Raw genomic sequence first — 22,575 nt, 5'->3', positions numbered from 1 at the left:
TCCGCCCTCCTGGTGCGGATGGTCCGCCCCTGTAGATCAACGGCTGAAAATGCAACGGTCAGCAGTAACGGCTATATCAACGGCTATATTGCATTTAATGCGTCGTCAGATGTCAGACAGAGCCAGTCGCGGACGGTCCGGTCGTGCACCCCGGACGGTCCGCGAGGCCCCCTATAATTCATTTCTCCGAACCCGTCACCTTCGGGTTTTTCGGTTTCTTACCGACCGGACGGTCCGCCCCTGAGGCCGGACGGTCCGCACGAGGGCTCGGACGGTCTTTGACTTTCCTCCGGACAGTCCGTAGTGGAAACTTGTATTTTTGCATTGGTTCTGTCCGAGGGTTATTCTTCTATCGCGGACGGTCCGCCGCAAGGGCCCGGACGGTCCGCGCTTGGCCTGTTTTTCCAAAAAGCTTCTCCTGTCCGGAATAATCTACGGTATTCCGGACAGTCGATTTCGTATAGTTGTGAATGAACCTTTGGCACCTGTAGAACATATAATCTAGAGCAAACTAGTTAGTCCAATTATTTGTGTTGTGCAATTCAACCACCAAAATCAATTAGGAAATAGGTGTAAGCCTAATTCCCTTTCAACAGCCACCAGCCATATGTTAACATCAAACAACACAATATCTACCCGACCAAACATTGGCATCAAATTTGGTTGGACATCTTTTTATGAAAAGATTTTCTGATAATCTAGATTCCTGGATAATCAAGCTATCACGTGAATCTGGACATCGCACGACTTGCATGCAGAGGAAGATGAAGGGTTGTACGGTTTAGGGTACTGAAAGCGACGGATTCCTCTTGTCGCGACGACTCAGCGAATTCTATATTCAAGAGCTAAAACGACTACTCCATCCATCCCAAAATAATATTGGTTTTGGGGTGTTAGTAAATTCATACAATAATTGATGTATGTGTTTTATATATGTGTTTAGATTCATTGTCATCGATTTGAATATAGACAAAAAAAATAAGGGCCTAATGCTCCGTTTGGATGTCGATATTGGAGGGCGAGGAACTGAATTGAGTTCAATATCAAATCAGCCATGGTATTGAAATGCGATGTAATTTCAATTCTATCGTTTGCATGTCACTGAATTAGAGTTTGGAATCGTGCGATCTAATTCCACGCGATACCGAGAGTTGATGCTCTGTATTGAAAAGATGGGTTTCTAGTTATAGTCCAATTCTAAAGAATTGGGTCTCTGATTCCAAATCCCAATTCTATGCGCAACCAAACAACAAAATTTTGGAAAGCTAGTTCCAGTTATCAATTATGTGCTCCAATATCTATATCCAAACAGGGTATAAAATGACTGTATACTGAGACAGACGGATTACTATTTTAGAACAAAAAGATTATAATCTAGAGGGTAAACAAGTGAATCTTTTATTCCTGAATTTGTGTCGAAGAGGGTTTTCCAACTAGTACTGAGCTGACGAAGACAACTGCTCGGTCGCGACAGGAACTATAATTGATATTCGGAATGTTTTATTCCATAAAGATTTTTTTTCATTATTATTTTTCCTTATTTTGCATGTTTTTCGTAAACAAATACTGTAGATCATACCTAGTCGAAAATTGTCTCCAAACTAAGTCACATCACATGCATAGTTTAAATTAGAATGCACAGCACACAGTATCGGGCCGTCATTTATACGAGCCCGCACCGACTTGGGCCTCACACTATGTCTAAACAGAACACAACAGTACAACACCAATGTCTTCAACCCTCCACCGTTAGTCATGACTAGGGATGAAAATGGTTTCGGTATTCAAAAACCGATTTCGAAATTTTTCGATTGAATTCACTAGTAACGGTATTTTTTGAAAACGGAATCGGTTTTCGGAATTTTCTATCGGAATTGGCGTGGTGATTTACCGACCGTTTCCTTCGGTTACCGGGTTTTTTCAGAAATTACCCGATTTGTGTCTCGGAATTTTCCGGAATTGTGTCTCGGAATTTTTCGGAATTGTGTCTTAGATTTTTCGGAATTTTCAGCATGTGATTTTTTGCATCGCATGTACGTCTCTAGATAAGAATTACTTATTTTTGTATTTTTTGGACGCCTTAAGATTTTTTTTTGGGATAGATGGTGTTGGAAGGCAGTTGGGATTAACGATTTGGTCTCTCGAACAAATCCACATTTTTCTATGCACATGTTATGTATTAGTAATATATAATGATAGAGAGCCGATAATATGTCTTTTCCACACACTAGGTTTTAGTGTTTTCCTGTGAGGAAGTGAAAAAAACTTTTTATGTGAGAAAAAAAATATTTCATAAGTAATCAAGTCATGTCACCTAGATCGAGTGGATATTGTAAATTGTGAACTTTGAGTCTGTGAACTTGTGATCTTTATGAACTTGTTATACTGTGAACTTGTTATATTGTGAACCAGTGATGTTTGTAACTTTTATATTATAAATTTATGATCTTTTTGAACTTGTTATATTGTGAACTTGTTATATCATAAATTGTGAACTTGTGATCTTTTGTCAACTTTGTTATATTGTGAAGTTTGATATGTTTACCGATCGTATTTTAAATTTCGACCGTTACCGGTGTATTTTCCGCACCAAACTTCCGTTTCCGATGTTTCCGAAATACCGATATCATTTCCGTTTCTGGAGTTACCGTTTCCGATTTTGTTTCCGATAAAAAATATAAAAATGGTAACCGACCGTTTTTCATCCCTAGTCATGACGGCACGGTTTTGGTCTCACCTTTACACACTGAACAAGGGTTCTCCTATATATACCAGAGTGTCTCGAGCCTTTAAGGACTAGTTTGGGAACACCGTTTTCCCAAGGGGATTTCAATTTTCTCAAGGGAAAATGGACTAATTTTCCTTGGAAAAATGAAAATCTATTGGGAAAATTAGGTTCCCAAACTAACCCTAAACAAAAAAAAAATCAGGATACAAGAAAATCTGGACTTGACTCATACACCAAATGAGACAATGACCAATCCCATATCTGAGTCAATACATTACAAGGTGAAACAAACATGACCAAACGTTTGCTGCCGATATACAGATAGGCAAAACTTCAGTGCTCATTTTTATCCTAAAAGGCTGTACATGTATGTCATATATGTAAAGTGATGGAGCCAATCACCGACCTGACACACACAAGATCATTACAGCTCAGTACACAATCCAAGCCTTGTCCAAAAAGAGAAATTTGTCGCCACACCGTTCGCGTAATAAGGAGGACAAAAAAATTAGAGTTGCCTGGAACTGAAAAAGAAAATGTATCACTCCTGTGCGCAAAAATGGATACAGAAAAAGAACAAGGACGCTGTCATTACTTGAAGGTGGCGAGAGGAGATCCTGCTGTCGTGAAGTACGAAGCAAGATCTACATGCAGGTCATCATACATGCTCAGGAACGGATGGTCCTGCATCGAAGACGACAGGAAGCGAAGGGGGCAAGATAAGTGCTTTAGTCTTGCAGACGATTCCTGAAATGAAATGAAGATGTGGAGCTGTTTTTCGGCTTACCAATAAGGCTTGGGCTGATGACCTGTCATTAGCATCCTTCTGGAGACTGCAAATCGCAATGAAAACATATGCATCAGATAGTAGTAACCTTCTCTGGACAGATTACATAGTTGGACAGACCCGCAGATTGAGAATACCAAGACACATCAATTATAGATGGAAACATATGATCCAAACTTTCTTGATGTTACCCTTCTACATGCTTCTCCGTGCATATGTAATATATAAAGCAGGCATTTTGACTTGAGCAATAAAACCATGAACAAGGAATGCAAGCACCCCTATGATGGCATTTTAAAATAGGAGTAGATCAAAATTGCTGATGCCAAAACAATTGCTAACATGTGGAGTAGCTTAACCACAGGTAAGGGTGTCCATAGGCCGGCAAGAACTCCTGCCACTTGTTCAAGGAAAAAGGGTGTCTATAGGCAGCGTTGGTATAAAGCAGTAAGATTACCATGCAGAAATGAACCCACAGAATTCTGGTGAAAACTGATCCGGCGGCGCAGAAGGTGGCGGTTGATCAACAACAGCCACGAGAAGTTCGTAGAAGCTTTCACAAGGAGGAAATGGAAAGATGCCGGTTGCACATTCCAGTATCACTAGTCCCAAACTCCAGATATCACTCATAGAACCATGTTTCTTTCCATCGATTCTTTCTGGCTGTCAAGAACATAAAAAAATGCTTTAGGCCATCAGAGCTAATAAAATACAATTTATTTCACTCCAAGCTAAAAAACACATTTGTGAGCTGAAAATCTTGCACTAACCGCCATGTAGTTGCGTGTGCCAATAAATGTATCTCGTTGCGAAGAGGAACTAGATATAATGGCACTCACACCAAAATCTGATATTTTTACTTCACCCCTATGATTTATCAATATATTTGATGGTTTCAGATCTCGGTGTATAACGCGCTTCTCGTTATGCAAATAGATCAGTCCTTTTAGCATCTGCACAAGGAAGGCGCAATTTCAATTATAAGGTTCATGTAATGATAGTGTAGCATTTTAGTTTTAGCGGAAAGATTATTCATAGCTTCTGCCACATGTCACTAGCCTGCGTACAGATAGCAGCGAGGTAGGCCTCTGGAATGGTTTTAACAGTCTTCAGGAAATCTGCAAGGGAGCCACCATCCATGTATTCCAAAACAATAGAAATGGCACCATTGAAATAGAAACACTGATAGAACACAACAACATATTGGCACTGTGTTGATAAGTTTATCTTCAACTCCTTGGCAATCTGTTTGCGTATACTCTCATCAATATTTAGTTGAATAACCTGCAAACACAGTGGCAGACGATGAAGGAGAAGACCATTTACAACAGTTAGGAAGATTACACAAAGAAGATACTCCCTCCGTTCTTTTTTATTTGTCGCGGTTTAGTTCAAAAATAAACTAGCGGACGACAAATATTCGAGACCGGAGGTAGTTCTACCTCCGTTGTCGAATATTTGTCGTCCGCTAGTTTATTTTTGAACTAAACCATGACAAATAAAAAAGAATGGAGGGAGTACAATGCAGAGATCGTTCTAAAGTCTTGACTGTAAAGAACCATAAATAAGCAGCATCAAAGAATGATTGTGTCAGATATACCTTCAGAGCAAAAAACTGGCCAGTAAATTTGTGGCGGACCAATTGCACATTTCCGCTGCTACCTTTCCCGATCACTTTTATAACGTCTAGATCATCTAAGCTCAGTTGACTATCCAACGGCTCTATAGGAGGAGCCTGAAGAACATTTTTTAGCAAGTCAGAAAAAAGTGTGCGAACAGTATCAGAAATTTTTAATAGGTAAATAAAAATTAAAACACCAACAATGGTATTGTTATGACTGGCATCACCTATCAGCAGTACCAACGCATCAGTTGCCCAATTATCGTTTGATTGGTTTATTTCCCAATTAGCTCCCATAAAAATAGGTGATGAGATCTTAGATTGGTGTAAGGGTGTGTATTAGGAAGGGATAAATATCCCTAAACAATTGTTAAGAAGATCAAGCAAAGCAACAAAATTGTTGTAGGGCTTCTCCCGTGCGCCATCCTCTCTCGCTCACACGCATCCTCACGGCGACCATCCGCTTCCGGGGGTTCAAGCCCTGGCCACCGGTCACATGCCCCTACACCCTCTGCAGTCGCCCTAGGATCATCCATCCTATCAGGTATGACAACATTTTCCCCACTATTTGTGTCTCATTCAGAACGAATCCAGCTAACAGATACTACATCTATAATCCCAGTACGCCAAAGAACGTACATATATTTATTGCTAGTGTCTCATTTGTGTCTCACTCATCAAATGGGAAAAGGTGTCAACTGTCAAGAGCCACAAAGCTACCTGTCGTTTTCCCTGAACTAGTCTCTTAATTAGAGTACCAAATGGATGGGATGGTGGCCCAGTCATCAAATTGAAAAAGCCGTAAAAATGCCACAAGGCTACATATCGTTTTCCCCCAAATCAGTATCTTGGTTAGATAATTAGTAGACGGGAACGCCACATATGCAGACATGCTATTAGAAAACTTCTGTGAAGTGGAGAAACTAGTAGTGCAGAACTTTGCCCAAAATATCTACGTGCTCGCCGACTGATTTGCATTACCGTGAAGAAAACAAATGCGACGGAATTATCACTGCGCAACGCCCTGATTCCGAACAAACAGAGCTCAACGACGAGACCAATCCATCTCTGCCTGGCCTGCCAAAGCAATCATCCATACTCCCAGCGCTTCCTCAAGAGAAGCGGCTACAAGAGCCGATTTTCGCTATCCCGATGCTACGACGATTTCCGAACGGGACGACTCCAAGCCGCGATTCCTAGTCCTTATTACAGCGGGCGATTATTAGTCCTTATTACAGCGGGCGGCTTACCTCGCCTCCCTCCCTCCGCGAGACGATGCGGAGGCCGTCCTTGTTGACGCGCAGATCCCCGTCCGTGAACGTCCCGCTGTGCGTCCTGTCCGGAACCCACTCAAAGGTTGAGAGCCCCAGTAAGTAACCAGCGCCGGGCAATTAATTAACCGACAGACAAGGAAAAGGAAGCCAGCGAGGAGGGGGAGCGGAGAAGCGTACAGGAACTTGCCGATGGTGGTCTCGTGGGACGGCAGCGTGAGCTTGATCGGCTTCCGTGGCGTCGCCATCGGAAGTGCGTCCGGCGGCGCCGGGTTCCTCTTCCTCGCCGGGGCTCGGAGGAAGGCGAGGCGAGTGGACGGGCTGGTCGGTCGTGCAGCAGCAGAGCTGGCGGTCTCCTTGGGAAGTGGTTGGCACCTTCTTCTCTTCTCCCCAGCGCAGCTGCGCAGCACTGCAGCGCACTTCCCCTCCCTCTCACTCTCCCTCTCCTTTTGAGGCTCCCCTTTCCTGAACTTGCGTTTACTTTTCCTCCTTGTTGTTCTCAAATCTGAAAGGGCGAGATAATTGGCGTCCGGGCACGTGTTCTACCGGTCAATGCCATTGAAAACCTTGTGCGCGAAAGGAGTGAGAGAGATCCAGACGAGGCGGCTTTGGTGAAGATTGACGATGGGCCAAGGAGGAGGACAAGGGTTGTACATTTGTACTGGGTGAACATCGGCCTGGGATCGTGGGCCCTAAGCTCCTTCTCGACTCTCTATAAAAACGTATCTTTTTAAGAGCTTTGTTTTTCCCCTTGTTATTAGTTTGTAATTAGACTATATTAAACCCTTGTTATTGGCATTCGAATATTGGATGTAAACACAGGCTAAACTTTAGTCAAAACCTTATAAAGAACCAAACATCACTAGTTTTGTTGAGAAAAAAATGGCTTGGCCACCTTTGCTGGGCTGAAGGCCTTGCCTGATGGGTACTTGTCTTGTCTATCTTGTGTAGATCCTGGTCCTGGAAGCGTCAGTCAGTGTGCCCTGGCATGGAGGGCAGCAGATAGCTTTCGTTCGTGGCAGTGACAGGCCCGCGCGATTCCAATCTGCCGCCTCCGTAACACTACGTACGCAGAGCCCATTGGCCATTGCTTTTTTTTTTCTAAACCAATGATTGCAACGTGCTTTTTTTTCTTATTCCCTGTCATTTCTGCAATCGCCAAAATTGGAATGGTATGGATGCCCTAGTAACCATGTTAGCAAAGCATAGCACTTAACAGCAGCAGCAGCAGCCAACAGGGATGGCTCACGCACGGCACGGCCGGACCGGGCTACTGACCTGAGTGACCTCACAAGCGAAACGTCACGGATCCAGCCACCGGAGACTGCTGACTAGCCACGGCCGCTTGGCGACGGATAAGGTAGCCTGGAAAGTTTCCGGCGAGTTTCCGGTCGACGGTGGGATGCGCTGGACAAGCAGGCCCTCCTCGCCGACCCGGGGTCGCCGCTGACCTCTCCGTCGTCCGCATGCCACCTTCAGATTCGACGGCGACGGATGCGACGGCTTGGGCAGCAAGTTGCTTATTACTTGCCCAACGAGTGACAGCTCTGGACTCTAGAGTGGGGAGACCTCGGTGGTGGTCGTGGTGGCGGCGGACGGCGGTGGTGGGATCAGACATCCAGACCGGCCGCCGGCGTCCACGACAAGGTGTCGTCATCATTATCCTCACTTCTCACAACACTAAACTTTTGGCATTTACGTGCCGCCATGTCCCGTCTGTTCAAGTGGCTCACCACCACCACCACCACCACCAGTTAGTTAAATACTCATAGCCAGCATATTCGACGGCAGCGAAGAAAAAGAAAAAAACCATGATGAAAAAAAAGGAGGCAGTCTTATCATTCCACGTGTTGGTGTCACAGGAGACTACTACTGATAGTAGGCGACTTCATCTAACTGCCCAACAAAACAGTCGCATACAGATACGATACATGTTGATCGCAGGCCATCTACTGCAGTGCCCACTGCGCAGGCCACGCTGCTACCAGCTACCGCTTCCTGTGGTCCCGGGCGGCGCCGGCGCCGGCGCCAGGCAGAGCGAACGGGAACCTTGCGAAATGGATCTCGAGACACCGGTCGTCAGGCTTCCGGTCATCGAAGCGGTACCCTGCAAAACGGTCGATCAGGTCAGCTGGGAGTTCCGCGTCAGCAAACTTATCTGAAACCTCACGGCTTGGTTAATAGGGCCGTTGCCCCTTAAACTGCTGGAAAGAAAACTATCCATTGCGCAGCAAGGGTCTCAAAGGGTTACATGAAGATAACTGCATGCATGTTTCCTACCCCTGAGGAAAAGGTCATACTTGAGCTGTAATTTTGCAAATAAAGGATACGCAAGGATGCGCACGAATATTTAATGAAAAATATCAACAGATCAAAAGCTCGAAGGAAACAGAATTAGAACCTTGTAAAGCTTGCATGGGAGTGCGTGCGAATTTCGCGTTCTCAAACTCCACAAAGCACAGGACATAGGCCTTGTCACCACTCTGCAAGAGGCAGCACGAAAAATACCATGCATGAAGTTGAAATCAAAGTAACACTTAAAGATGGCGCCGTGAAATTCCTCGCCACTAGTAGAGTAACAACTAATAAGTCACCAAAGTATGGAATAAGGGCAGAATTTGAAGAAATACCTAGAAAGAAATACATTAGACCAGCAAACCTGGTAGGGTTTTTACATACAATAAACATATTGCACTGGTGTTTTCGTATTCCATATAAGTTCATTAGAAAATTGTTTGTTTCTATGTACATGTAGTGAAAGAATATTCCAGTGTATAAGCATTCACTCAGTACATGATTAGGGATCTCAATGTCGTAAAAAACCACCACAGATTCCATGCCATATGAGCCTTGGAACCCCCCCCCCCCCTCCTCGAAATATATGTTCTTTGCTTGGTTTCATCTGTGCTTAACTGCATTACTCCTAGATGTCTATAATGCAATAGCAGTCAAGATGCAAGCACCCTTCCTAGAAAACAAGCGTACTAGATAGAAGGCCTCAACCAAGTGTCGGTGTCTAAAGGGACCAGCAGAGAAGACCTCCACGACGGTTGTGGTGCGGTATGGCGGAGTGCCATCGCAGCTCATGGTTGCCAGAGCAAAGTAGACGAAGTAGTCGAGGATGAGATGACGACGCTGGCAACAAGGTTGTGCTGGAAGAAGGCGAAGAGGTAGGCGTGGCGACGCATCGATGATCCTGGAGTCACGGCGGCGAGAGCCACGACACACAGGAAGAAGAGACTCGACGGCGCCAATGGAGCGCGACGGTGGTACTTGTCGGCAAAGAACTCAATGACGAACGTGGTGCAGACCAACGACGAAGGGTGTCGACGCAACATGCAGGTGCAGCGCATATCGACGGGTGTGCCAACGCAGCTCACAGGTGTCGAACAGCTCATAGATCGTGCGCAGGAGACGCGCATCGACGGAGTCGACGACGATGTAGATGCAACAGCGGGGCCGACGACGAATGGCGACACTACTGCCTGAAGAGGCGAGGTAGCGGCAACCCTCATGCTTGGTTAAGAAACTCGTGGCAGACGATAGACGTCATGGGAGGGTGAGGTCGTGCGCGATCGGTTGGCCAGACCAACGACATGCGAGGCGAAGACGATGATGGTGATGTCGATGGCAGAACCTCCTGGTCAGTAGTGGCGACAATGAACCGACTAAGATCAATGTGCCGACGAAGAGGCACAGAAACAGCATGTTGGTGTCTCCTAGCATGCCGCTAGCCACGCCATGCAGCACAATCGGAGAAGATGAAGGTGTCGGTGTTGTCAAGGCCGATGTCGATAACGCGCGAACCGACGGGTGATGGAAATGCAAACCCGATCACAAACCGAAAAAACGAGAAGACGCAACAGCAACAGATCTAGTACATCACCGGGGTACCCTAGTGGAGGGGTGGCCACCAGCGTGGGGAGAAGACGAAGGGCGGTGTGGCGCCAGGGCCACCGCAAGCGGAGCGCAACGTGGACCAGAGGCGAAGCGAGACCCGGCTCGTCCTCCCCACGACATGTCGATCCTGAGTACTGCCCAGTCGCGGTTCGGCCGGCACCGGAGGTCGCATCCGCGTCCATGGTGGGGTGCGATGTTGCCGGCAACGGCCAACGGGGATATAGCCCCATCACAGCCGCCACCAGACGACGTGCAATGAGCCAGATCCGGTTGGGGTAGTCGATGGGACGGTGGACAAAGGTCGTCGATGGGGCCTTGATAGTGAGTTTCGATCTGGTGATGTGCTTGACGACACGACGATGAACGCAAGATCAGATGGATCCGCGGTGCATCCTACGAGGGTGTTGCCCCCAGCGGAGAGCAGTCTCCCCAGGGGCATGGCGACGGCGGCGGTAGAGGGAGGCTATGGTGTAACCTAAACTTGTGATACCATGTAGAAAGGAGAGATTGTGTATAATGTGTAGGATGTATTGCATTGAGCCTCTAGGGGGCAAGAAGGCTATCCTAGAGGTAAGGAAGATTATCCTAGATACAAGGAAGGTTATCCCGGAATTACAATCAATCCTAAATCAACCATATCAGGTGTAAGATACTCTAACATGCCTAATATACTCTAACACTTGGAAGGAAGAAGATTACACAAATGTGGGAGAAGATGGCAGCCTGCATTCGAAAGGTGGCCTCAAAGGTGTGTGGATTAACTAAAAGGAATAAAGGCGAAGCTAAAGATACTTGGTGGTGGAATGAGCAAATCTAAAGGGCTATTAAGGAGAAGAAAGAATGCTACAGGAATTTGTACCATGACAGGAATGTAGACAACATAGAGAAGTACAAGGTAGCAAAGAAGATTGCAAAGTGATCAGTAAGTGTGGCGAAGGGTAATGATTATAAGGATCTTTGCCAACGCTTGAGTACAAAGGAAGGAGAGAAGGACATATATAGGATGGCTAGGGTTCGTGAAAGGAAGACAAGGGACTTCAACCAAATTAAGTGCATTAAAGATGAAACAAAGCACCTCTTGGTGAAGGAAGATGAGATCAAACATAGATGACGAGAGTATTTTGACAAATTGTTCAGTAGAAAGAATGAGGACACAACCTTTCAGTTGGATGACTCTTTTCATGACACTAATAGGTGTTTTGTGCGTAGGACCCAAGAATTTAAGGTTAGAGAGGCATTGAAAAGGATGAAAAGAGGTAAGGTGATGGGTCCTAATGGTGTCGAGATGAATCGGAGACATAGCTATAGTATGGCCAACCAAGTTGTTCAACCATATATTCTGGTTGAACAAGATGTCCGACGAGTGGAGGAGAGGTATATTGGTACCTGTTGAAGTGTATAAGAGGATTGCCTACCTTCTCCCATAAGCTTAAGCTTTTGGGTTGAACTGGTTAGTGCGTCCACTCTAACATAGTATTAGAGCCAGAGGTCTTGAGTTCGAATCCTAGCGAAGGCTTTATTTGTGCCTCCACCCATTTATTTCCACATTTGCGCCTTCCTTTCTGGTTGCACGTGAGTGGGGGTGTTCAAGTGTATAAGTGGATTGCCTATCTTCTCCCATCAGCTTAAGCTTTTGGGTTGAACTGGTTAGTGCGTCCACTTTAACAGTACCGGTCTACAAGAATAAGGGAGATATTCAAAGTTGTATTAATTACCAAAAAATCAAGTTGATGAACCACACTACGAAGTTATGGGAGAGAATTATCGAGCATTGTCTGAGAGGAATAATGAGGATCTCTTTGAACCAATTTGGTTTCTCTTTGAACCAATTTGGTTTCTCTTTGAACCAATTTGGTTTCATGCCCGAAAGATCAATCATGGAAGCCATTTTCTTAACAAGAGAAGTGATGGAGCAGTATAGGGCACAAAAGAATGATCTACGCATGGTTTTCATTGACTTGAAGAAGGCTTATGGCAAAATACTAAGGAATATTATGTGGTGGACTCTCAACAAGCATAAAGTTCCAACAAAGTACGTTGGACTTGAAGAAGGCTTCTATCCTTGTGACTAGTGTTCGAACAAGTGATGGGGACATAGAGGACTTCCCGAATAGAATAGGACTATATCAAGCATAGTTTTCAAGGCGTCGCCTAGGCGGTAAGGCAAGCCGGCGAGGTAAGGTGTCCTCCTCGCCTTGCTCTGGCACCTAAGGCGGGTGGAACTGCGACGCGGCAGCGAATACAAGCGGATGGGTGAGAGAGGGAGAGGGCTAGGAGACAGGGAGGCGGCTAGGGTGGCTGGGAGAGAAAGAGTGGGCTTAACCTAGTTTTAATGGGCCAGCTGGTCTGGTTTGAGCTGGCTGGGCTGTTCTTTTCCTTTTCTTTATCATTTTTCTCTTCTTTAATAATATTTTTGTCATAAACACTTTCTCAAATATCAATATTTTTTCTACTATATTTAATGTGTTGTCTCGCCTTAGCTTTACCGCTTAAAAGAAAAAAGGGCCAGTCACCTTACCGACTTAAAAACTATGATATCAAGGATTAGCCTTGCGCTCTTACCTTTTTGCCTTGGTGATGGATAAGGTCATAAGGGACATACAAGGGGATATCTCTTGGTGTATGCTTTTTATGAACAATGTAGTGCTAGTCGATGAAAGTCAGACATGAGTAAATAAGAAACCAAAGTTGTGGTGGGAGACCCTAGAATCCAAAGGTTTTAGAGTCGGTAGAACTAAAATAGAATATATGAGATATGATTTCGGCACTACACATGAGGAAGAAGATGTTAGAAACTGCGTCGGAGAGACAACCTTCTACAGGTTGCCGGCGAGCTCCTACCTCCCAGGTAAGTTTCTCTAGGTATGAGAAACCTAACCCAGTCTCACACCCACACGTGAAGAATTGGATACACCGAGACAGAACACAGGGGATTTGGCGGCGCCCTATTGACTGCCTTTTCTTAGCCTCTAAGGCCATATATTTATAGACCATTACAAGGAAACAAACTAACTATTACATGGAAATAAACCGGACTGATATCAGTCCTGATCCTGTCGATCAGATCCGTCCATATAGAACTGAACCACTCCCATATTAGCTATTTCCTAAAACAGAATAAGTAAACTAGCACCAATCAAGGATTACTTTCCTATCAGAAGATGTTAGTTTGGAAGTCAAGTAGTGCCTAGGAAGGACACATTTAGGTATTTAGAATCAATGCTACAGAAAGAAGGGGAAATTGATGAAGATGTTAGCCATAGAATCAAAGCAGGGTGGATGAAGTGGCGTCAGGCATCTAGCGTTCTATATGACAAGAGGTATCATAGAAGCTAAAAGGCAAGTTTTATAGGATGGCGATTAAACCTACTATATTGTATAATGCAGAATATTGGCCTACAAAAAGACATGTTCAACAGATAAAGGTAGTGGATATGCGTATGTTGCGCTGGATTTGTAGCCATACAAGAAGGGATTGAGTCTTGAATGATGATATACGTGATAGTCTAGGGGTAGCACCAACTGAAGAAAAGCTTGTCCAACATCAGTTGAGATAGTTTAGAATATCCAACAGAGGCTTCCAAAGGCGCTAGTGCGTAGTGGGGTCCTAAGGTGTGATAGCAGTGAGAGGAGAGGAAGAGGAAGACCGAAGTTAACATAGAAAGAGGTAGTAAAAGGAGACTTGAAATGACGAGATATATCCAAAGATTTAGCCTTGAATAAAAGTGCATGGAAAACAACTATTCATATGTCTGAACCTTGACTTCTGGGTTCTGTTGGGTTTTTAACTCTAACCTACCCCAACTTGCTTGGAACTAAAAGGTTTTGTTGTTGTTGTTGACGATGTCGTGGATGTATGCTCAGTGGCCATGAAGCACGAAATCAACTCTCTAAGAATGGCCACCTACTGGATTTATGTCAAGTGGCCTAGAAGTAGGGATGGAAACGAGTCGAGCCGAGCAACACCCTGATATTATATAATTGCATTATATAGTGAATTATCTCTACTATCTATTAAGTAAATAGTGTAGACCACGGCACTACCATGACTTCACCCTTCCCAGACCCCATTGGCAGATATGCGGCCCGTCGCGGCCTCTATTGGCCATTCCGGTGTCGAGGCCCAAGCATGGCGGCCTTTCATCGAAGGCCCAAGCCCAACACAATTAACTTCAGTTCGGTACACTTGGTAGCTCGACAGCCCAGCAACAATTAGCAACAACGACATACACGTAGAAGCGGCAGTTGAGTTTAAGTGCAGAAACAACCCAGCCCCAGTAGTGTGTAGCTCGCGGCAAGTCTCCCGAGTAGTGCAATGGATTTTTTATTGTCTCTCACTTATAAGTACAGTTGTAGTATCTGTTCATGTATGCACACACTCACGCCAAAACACACACCAACTCTCCTCTACCGTACACAAGCAGACCATGACTCCACTCTCCCCCAGGCCCGCGCACGCTCGCCAACACCCGTGTCACCTCCCGCACCCTCCGCACGACACGCCCCAGCCAGCCTCCCGCTTCTCGCGTTCGCGCCGATTGGCTCTCACAACGAACTTCCTCCGCCAGCAAACCATGACCTCCATGACAGTCGCCAGTCTTCACGCCATCTGCAACCTCCATGCCATGTCAGTCGTCGCGTCCCACTCGCCCACTCCACAACAGACTCTCGCCCGCCTAGATAAGATTGCATCAGCTTCTCCTGTAGCTGCCACTGCCGAATGGCGATTGGTTCCAATAATTGGTGGGAGCTTTCCTCACTAACCTAATTGGCCAACAACTCACGGTCGAGTATTCGAGTGTCATCCCGCCAGACGCTCGTCCACAAGCTCGATGACGCCTAGATGAAGCTGACGCTGAGGTTCCGCTTCGCCGCCACCCCACAACGCCGGCATCGGCCTCAGGTCCAGATTTGGACCCGCAACAGTAGCACCAGCCACCGTCGTTCCCGACCATCACTGGCGATGGCGTCGCCGACCAGCGGCGAGTCTCCCCATGACGTCCAAATGAGGTTGACGCCAAGGTTCCACCTTACCACCCAAGTGATGTTTGTTATTTCGTATATATGTTTCATACTAATTTTTTACTCCCGTGGCAACGCACGGGCATGAACCTAGTTAGTATATAAATACGAAATATATAGATATCATTCATTATTATGAGTAATCTAAATTATTAATTGTCATATATCTATCATGAAACGCTAAGGAACAAACTGGCAATCTATAAAATTAGCCAATATCCATCATTATTATACATATTAAGTAATTTGGCACAGCTCGCGAGCCGGCTCGCTATGGGAACAAGCCCAAAAGGCTGGCTCGAGGCTCGCGAGCCGCTCCGAGCTCGAGCCGGCTCGCGAGCCTCAAGCTTATTTTCCTGCCCTACCTAGAAGTAATAAGGACAATCATCTTCATAATATGGAAAGAGAGCAATGCAAGGAACCAAGGATCTCTACTATTTCAACAGATGGAAAAGGTTGGGGCAGAACTCATTTGCCTAGTCAAGGATATCACCAAGTTGTTGGTAGAAATGGGTGCTAAGAATCTCATATCTGCAGCTGAGGACCCCTTGTGGCTTGTGTAGTTTCTTGTTTTTGTCTTCATAATGTGCACATTCCTCTTAATCTAATAAACGTGGCTCTTTTGTTTTCAAAATGAGTGTGATATATAAACCATATCTTAAACATAAGCCAAGTTCAAAAACATGAATTCAATGCAAATGCTCGGATTCACAAAAGAATGGGCAAGTAGCATTCTAGCAAAGAAGAATTAAACCATTTTCCAAGTGAGAAGAGATGATGCATTGAGAAGGCAAGCACTTACACGTCTGGGTTCCTTGTGCACTACTCTGATGTCCTTGAAGCCAGGAAAACAACGAAACAAATCTTCCAGCAGAAGTCAAGGCTTGCAAAATGAAACTTACAAAGATGAAGAAATATGATGCAGGACAATAATAAGCAGGAAGGATACGAGCTACTTCTCTCCTTGTGCAATCAGTAGGAAGACAATCAACAAAAAGAATGTTGGATTCATTTTCTGAGGGTCCATCAAAGTTTGGAATTGAGCTGTGGTGCTCAACATCTGGAATGCTAGCACCTCTGCCTACTGAAGAACTTCTCCCAACTACATCCAGTTCTTCTTTCAAAGCTCTAGGTCCCAGTGCCCTGGCTGGAGCTAGTCCACTCAGACCAGCCAAAGACGGGTCTTCCAAAGCACCAGACCCTCGTGCCGTAGCTCCGCCTGTTGCCCGGACTGGAGCTAATCCACTCAGACCAGCCAAAGACGGGTCTTCCAGAGCACTAGGCCCCCGTGCCGTAACTCCAGCAGGTAGTCCAGTCAGGCCAGCCAAAGCAGGATTGGTCACTCTTGCTGGACCATCATAACCATGCGTTCTTGGTTGAGAAATTACCTGTAGATCAAAACTAAGTCATTTGTCAAATAGAGGTGGTTACTTTCCGTTGAATCCTCCAAAAGTTGAGTTGTATTACATCGTTTCTAAGAACATCTGATCCAACAGGTAGAACAGGTCTTGAAGCATAATAAGATGCTACGGAGCCCTCGGGTGCAAGATAACTGGGATAAACAACTCGGGAATCTGCCAATCAAATGAAGTTAAGAAGTTAGCCAGTGAAAACAAAAAAAAAACATGTCAATCAGTTCTTATCCAAGAACAAACATTGTTGCAAAACTCGACAACAAAAAAGAAAAAATGCAGACAAACAAAAAACATGACGAAAGTCTCATTAAGGCATGAAATCATATCGAAGTACTATATCCATCTGCACAGTGTGTAACTCTACCTGAAAAGTAGTCTTACAAAGGCAACGACTAATATGTAAGCAGCCATTAGGTGCAAGCGTACAAGCAGAAAAATCGGTCTTAGACAGTACTCTAACGATTGTACATCGTAAACTCTGGGTACTAGCTACAGTTGAATTGAATTGAATACAAATACACACCCGATGTTTTTTGGCAAAGATAAAGTCGAAGCTATTTCTTAGGCATAACATACGCACTTGTAATTATACCAGATCCGAATACCAACAGACAAACAGCCTAGGATAGTTAGGGTTTGGATGCTTGGCTTCGCGCAGCAGGAAGGGAAACGAAGGGGCGGGAGTACCTGATGGGTGCTCTTCGCCGGCGAAGGGCCTGCCGCCTTGAAGCGCGGGATACCTGGCGTAGGACGGCGGCGGTCGCCCAGCCATCGTCGAGAATGAGAGAGCAGGCGGGGTGAGCGTGAGCCGGAGTAAACGGAAACGCAGTCCGGAGTCCGGACCATTCTGGACGTAGAAAAGTTAATCTGGGCCTCGAATCGAGCAGGCCTGGATGCTACTTTGGTCGCATCCACGCAGCGTGTTTGGGCCAGGAGTCCAAACAATGTAATCTGCGATTCTGCCTATTTTTTGTACGGGGATATATCATGTACAATCACTCGTTTAGGTACGTTTGGTTGGGGCTAATGGGAATGGAGCGGCTCCATTTCAGTGTCTAGAATAGAGCCATTTCATTTTGTGTTTGGTAATTAGAATAAAACCGCTCCATTTTTTATTTGGTTGAAAAGTAGAATAGAGCGAAGCCGCTCCGTTCATTGTTTGGTTGGAAAGGCATATAAAAAGTGTAAAGGAGAGAAGAGGAAAGAGAGTGCTCACGTCCGCGAGAGCGCTCACATCCGGTCTCGGTCGTTTTGTTGGAGCAGGAACATTCCAAATAGTTGCTATATATAGACGCCAGAGTCGCTCCACTCGTCTTCCGTTAGAAACCAAATATCTAGAAAACAGAAATTGAGTCGCTCTGTTCTCCCCCGCTCCTCAACCAAACACACTTTAGTGCAAGTGTGCAATCAAATGATCCATAACATCCCATCTAGATCTAACGGTTCAGATGGAAGGGGTTAAAATTTTAAAAAAAATAGTAGGTTTCAGGTGGAAGGGTTTAAAAGTTGACTAGAGGGGGTGAATAGGCAAGCGGAAACTTTTTCAACAAAAACTAAAGACGGACTGGGTAAAACCGGTTCAGTCGGTGTCAAAACCGGTTCAGCCGGTTTGCACGAGCTCAACTAAAGAATGAGATATAAACTGAATTGATCTCGAAATTCACCCAATTAACTTTGGAAATGAGATGTTCTAGTTGATCCACAGGGTTCAAAGTAGTAGATCTGAGAAGGGCACTTCTCAAAATCCACACACCAAAAAGATATAAACAAATCTTCCACGGAATGGTGAGAGAACAAAAAACACAAACAAACACAATAAGCAAGAACACAAGAGACACAAGATTTATCTCGAGGTTCGGTCACACCACCAAGGTGCCCTACTTCCTTGTTGAGGCGCCCACAAGAGTCGGGTCTCTTTCAACCCTAATCCTCCCTTTGCCGACCACAAAGGTCAAGCCCACACACTAATCTTTGCTCAAACGAGCGGGTAATACAAACTTTTTTGTGGTCTTCCACAAGATTTGGAGACTCACAAGCGACACCTAGTCGTCTAGGAGCTAGAAGCTCCAAGAGTAATGAATCCATAAAGAACTCGATGTAGTACCAAAGCTCGAATTAAGAAGAACAAGAAGGATTTGGAGATGAAGCACAAAAATCACAGCTCTTCAATCTCACTCAAAGATTTCTCTCCAAAGATTTGAAATGGAAGAGGCAAGAACCAGTTAGAAATGGAGGTCCAGTCGTGCTCTTGTGTGGGGGAGAGAGAGAGTGAGAGGTTTTTCTCATGTTAGAAATGGAGGTCCAGTCGTGAGTATATATAGGTGGGGCTCCAAAACTAGCCGTTTTTTACTTTTCTGCACAAAAACCGGCTGAATCGGTTTCTGCCATAAGGTTTTTTGGTTCAGTGACTGGCTGAGACGGAAGGTGGACCAGAGTCAAAACCAGCTGAGCCGGTCCTAAAACCGGCTGAGCTAGTTTTCAAAAAGTTGCACACAACTTTTGGCTGACAGAGCAGAAAAGTGGAACAGTTCAAAAACCGGTTGAGCTGGTTTTAAAAAAACGACTGAACTGGTTTTCAAAAACTGGCTGAGCTGATTTTTAGGAAACTGAACAAAAACTTGGGGAAGTCCGAGTGGAGGATTAAAGCAGTTTTTCCAAGAGCATGCATGATCAAAATTAAGATTTTCTTAGAGGATTTTGAAGATAATTAGACTGAGCTTTAGTACCAATACCAACCTTCTTTTTGGATACCCTTGATAGTACGATGATTTCTATGCTCAAGTTAAATAAAATATAATTAAGTAAACTCTTTGAGTCATTGGTGTCTCATGTGTGATTTCTCCATGGTGTTGCTTCATAAGAATTACAAACATCTTTGTCTCACCTTTTTGAAACAAACACAAATCAAACCATGTGACTTGTACCATTTCACCATATATGAGTTCAAATCATGGCTTCAAGTCACCTTACTGATGCATCAACACATTATAACTCTTCATAGCTGATTAGTTCATCGACTTAGTGCAAGTACTCTCTTCTTCACCTTAGCCATGGTACCTCGGTCCACAAGCCGTCGCTTGGCCTTCACCTTTGCTTAGTTTCTCGAAGCCCTTTCCTTGCTATCTTCACCCTATCAAGCCATTCTTGAGTAACATCATATTGAGCATCCATTGAGAGAATCATTTCTTCGATATTGTGAACCTTGCTTGAATGTCATCTAGATATAAATGCTAAGATCAATCAAGCTCTAGTTTATTCTCATAGATTCATATATGGACTAATAGTAATATGGTCAAGCCAATTCATGATTCCTCATATCTCATTCACTTTGGCTTGACCAATCCTCTTAATCACTTCAATCTCTATTCTGATCATATTTATGCATAGTGATTTCTCAGGTCTTGTCCATATATACAGACCAATATAGAGACCATATTATATCCATTTGCATTGTCTCACTAGTTATTTAACCTTGTGTTGAACCTTTGTTCACTGATCATTATACACTTTCAAGTATGTTCATCATACTGAATTTCATGTTCAACACTTAGCAAATTTGTTAGACCTTTAAATGTGTTGTTATCCAAATAACCAAAACTCACAAAAGGGATGAATGCACTTTCAGGGTTAAACTAAAACAACAATCATCATTGATATAGATTGGATGCACACGATCGCTTGATTGCACGCTTGCACCAATATAAGTGATTGCACAAGATATTTTCCCTTTAGGGATAATCTATACTACTACATATCATATAATGCACCAATTTAACCTTTGTAAAACTCATCAAACAAATTACATCCAGACTTAAAACATCATCAAAATTAACACTTCAGATCATTCAATAACTCTCTCTCCCTACTCATTCAAATACAATCGTAATTAGGGGTACCTAGATTACGCCCCTAAACAGGCTTAACACCTAACTACCCAAAAAATATCATAAGACACATTCCTCGGTGGCAAGAAAGGATGAGCCACGATTCGTCCGAGACCCCGCTCGGCGGTCGTTCCAAACTCCGTCTCGCCTGAGCCTGCCCTCGGGCAAGGGCAGCACTCGGGGAAATCCTCATCTCGACCGAGGTCCCCCTCCACGGAACAACGGTTTCCACCTCGTCCGAGCCCATCTTGGACTGGAGGACAACCCCGAGCCCGGCCCCAGTCAAAGGTACAGGAACCGCGGAGACATGAGCATTTAATGCAAATAATTCCCATCAACCAGTTAATTTCCGTCGGTCAAGCACGACCGGAAATTATTCGAATAATTCCCATGGGCCAGACTTGACCGACAGGAATTAACTAATTAATTCCCGTTGGTTTCGCGTAAACCGACAGGAATTAACTAATTCCCATCGGCTTCTCGTTACCCGGTGGGAATTATTCCCGTTAGCTACCGACGGGAATTAATTAAACCCCAACCATTAATTCCCATCGACTCAGAACCAACGAGGATTAACCATATACCGACGGGAATTAGTAATTCTCGTCGGTTTAGGGCTAATTCCCATCGATTCTGGGCCGACAGGGATTACCTAAATTCCTATAGTGGACGTTGCAGTCGGACAGGAGCGACGGGACCACGATCCCTTCCACTTTCACCAACTACGATGATGCATGCCCAGGAATAACGGCCACTCCTCCCCCACGTCGTCTGCTGAGTTCAAATAACTCTGGATGGGACGTGCGTATGGGCGTATGGTAGAGCACGACCTCACCCTAGTGAGGGAACTCCGCCTCGCCCGAAGTTGCCCTCAGCCTCGAAGAAAACTCCACCTCGCCCGAGCTCAGCATCGGCCAACTGCCCTAGCAACAACTCCCCATGAATCACGCAGGATGCCACTCCTTCAATTGTTCCCTACACGACTGCATGCCCTAGAGCAGGCTCAGCCGTAGCCTTGGGAGGGCTTCCGTCTCGCCCGAGCGTGGCTTCGGCCTTGATAGCATTGACAAAAGGACGCTCGACGTCACCAGAAGCTACATAGTCGGCATTAAGATACTTTACGGATTACCAAACGCTTTTTGCCATACTTATCACTGTTTCAACCACTACGACTAGGACAACACGTTCACCAAACAAGCTCGCTTATGCGTCCGAGCCCTAGATCCTGGCCTCGGCTCTCTACTCGGTAAAAGATGAAAATATAGGGATCGGACATCCTCCTCCCGGCTCAACTCAACAGCAGGTACAAAGGCCATACCGATGACCATACCAGCTACAGGGGCTTGGACACGTCTCCTCTCCAATACGCGACAAACCATGGCGCTCTTGGTATCCCTCCTTGAGGCTATAAATAGAGGAGCTCAAGGCTTCGTTTGGGGAGAACACTTCATGTTTTTTTACCTCCATGACTGATATTGGCACTTGCCTCAATCACAAGGGACTTGGGAAATTCTCCCTCTCCCGACGAGCTTGTATCCTCTACTACAAGCACTTAGGTGCAAGTAATATAAGTCTCATCTCCCTCTGCTGGAAGAAGGGTCTTCTCTTGTCCAGACCGAGCAAAAGGCTTGTGTCCCCTTGCATCACCCTGAAAGGATCATTATACCAAGAGGGGGTGAATTGGGCTTTTCTAAAATTCCAACTAAAGTTAAACCCTAAGCAAGAGTCCAACTTCACCCAACTGTTAGCAGTAAATGAATACTACTAGAAAAACAAAAACCCTAAGTCATTGCTACAAATACTTGTTGAAAGGGAAATGTGCCCTTGGGCAATTTCTATAAGTATTTTGGTGATTAGATGCCCAACACATTATTTGAGTACTAATGTGATAAATGTGTGAAAGGTGCAAATCAAAGTAAAAGGTACGTTTCTAGACTTAGTACATTG

At 44.9% G+C, this 22,575-nt stretch overlaps 2 protein-coding genes across 3 annotated transcripts; both read right to left on the bottom strand.

Moving 5' to 3' along the window:
- Positions 1–2,932: 2,932 nt before the first annotated feature.
- On the bottom strand, positions 2,933–7,730 carry LOC100194322 (uncharacterized). Of its 2 annotated transcripts, none has more exons than XM_020543500.3 (9): positions 6,588–7,730; positions 6,387–6,471; positions 5,116–5,250; positions 4,575–4,799; positions 4,286–4,468; positions 3,973–4,178; positions 3,516–3,561; positions 3,324–3,412; positions 2,933–3,134 (listed from the first exon to the last, which is right to left on the bottom strand). In XM_020543500.3, the coding sequence occupies exons 1-9, from the start codon at positions 6,653–6,655 to the stop codon at positions 3,101–3,103; spliced, it is 1,071 nt and encodes a 356-aa protein (XP_020399089.1). In that variant the 5' UTR covers positions 6,656–7,730; the 3' UTR covers positions 2,933–3,100. The 2 variants fall into 2 exon arrangements, with proteins under 2 accessions (XP_020399089.1, NP_001346386.1); NM_001359457.1 differs by having other exon boundaries at positions 2,968–3,252; positions 6,588–6,974.
- A 494-nt stretch (positions 7,731–8,224) lies between these two features.
- On the bottom strand, positions 8,225–17,548 carry LOC100281884 (uncharacterized). The gene is made up of 6 exons (NM_001154804.2): positions 17,432–17,548; positions 16,797–16,903; positions 16,279–16,717; positions 16,132–16,193; positions 8,809–8,890; positions 8,225–8,514 (listed from the first exon to the last, which is right to left on the bottom strand). The coding sequence occupies exons 1-6, from the start codon at positions 17,514–17,516 to the stop codon at positions 8,396–8,398; spliced, it is 894 nt and encodes a 297-aa protein (NP_001148276.1). The 5' UTR covers positions 17,517–17,548; the 3' UTR covers positions 8,225–8,395.
- Positions 17,549–22,575: the final 5,027 nt, after the last annotated feature.

This window comes from Zea mays, chromosome 9 (assembly GCF_902167145.1).
Source record: "Zea mays cultivar B73 chromosome 9, Zm-B73-REFERENCE-NAM-5.0, whole genome shotgun sequence".
Taxonomy (NCBI): Eukaryota; Viridiplantae; Streptophyta; class Magnoliopsida; order Poales; family Poaceae; genus Zea; species Zea mays.
The sequence above is the reverse complement of the archived record's forward strand: the minus strand, read 5'-3'. Positions and strand labels throughout refer to the sequence as shown.

What these genes read in the sequence shown, in the direction of transcription:
- LOC100194322 (XM_020543500.3), bottom strand. Translation starts at nt 6,655, where the DNA reads ATGGCGACGCCACGGAAGCCGATCAAGCTCACGCTGCCGTCCCACGAG. An exon ending in GCCAGTTTTTTGCTCTGAAG is followed by an intron (nt 4,800 to 5,115) that starts GTATATCTGACA and finishes CTGTGTTTGCAG; the next exon opens with GTTATTCAACTAAATATTGA. An exon ending in TCGCTGCTATCTGTACGCAG is followed by an intron (nt 4,469 to 4,574) that starts GCTAGTGACATG and finishes TTCCTTGTGCAG; the next exon opens with ATGCTAAAAGGACTGATCTA.
- LOC100281884 (NM_001154804.2), bottom strand. Translation starts at nt 17,516, where the DNA reads ATGGCTGGGCGACCGCCGCCGTCCTACGCCAGGTATCCCGCGCTTCAA. An exon ending in CGGCGAAGAGCACCCATCAG is followed by an intron (nt 16,904 to 17,431) that starts GTACTCCCGCCC and finishes TTTGATTGGCAG; the next exon opens with ATTCCCGAGTTGTTTATCCC. An exon ending in CAGATGTTCTTAGAAACGAT is followed by an intron (nt 16,718 to 16,796) that starts GTAATACAACTC and finishes TTTGATCTACAG; the next exon opens with GTAATTTCTCAACCAAGAAC.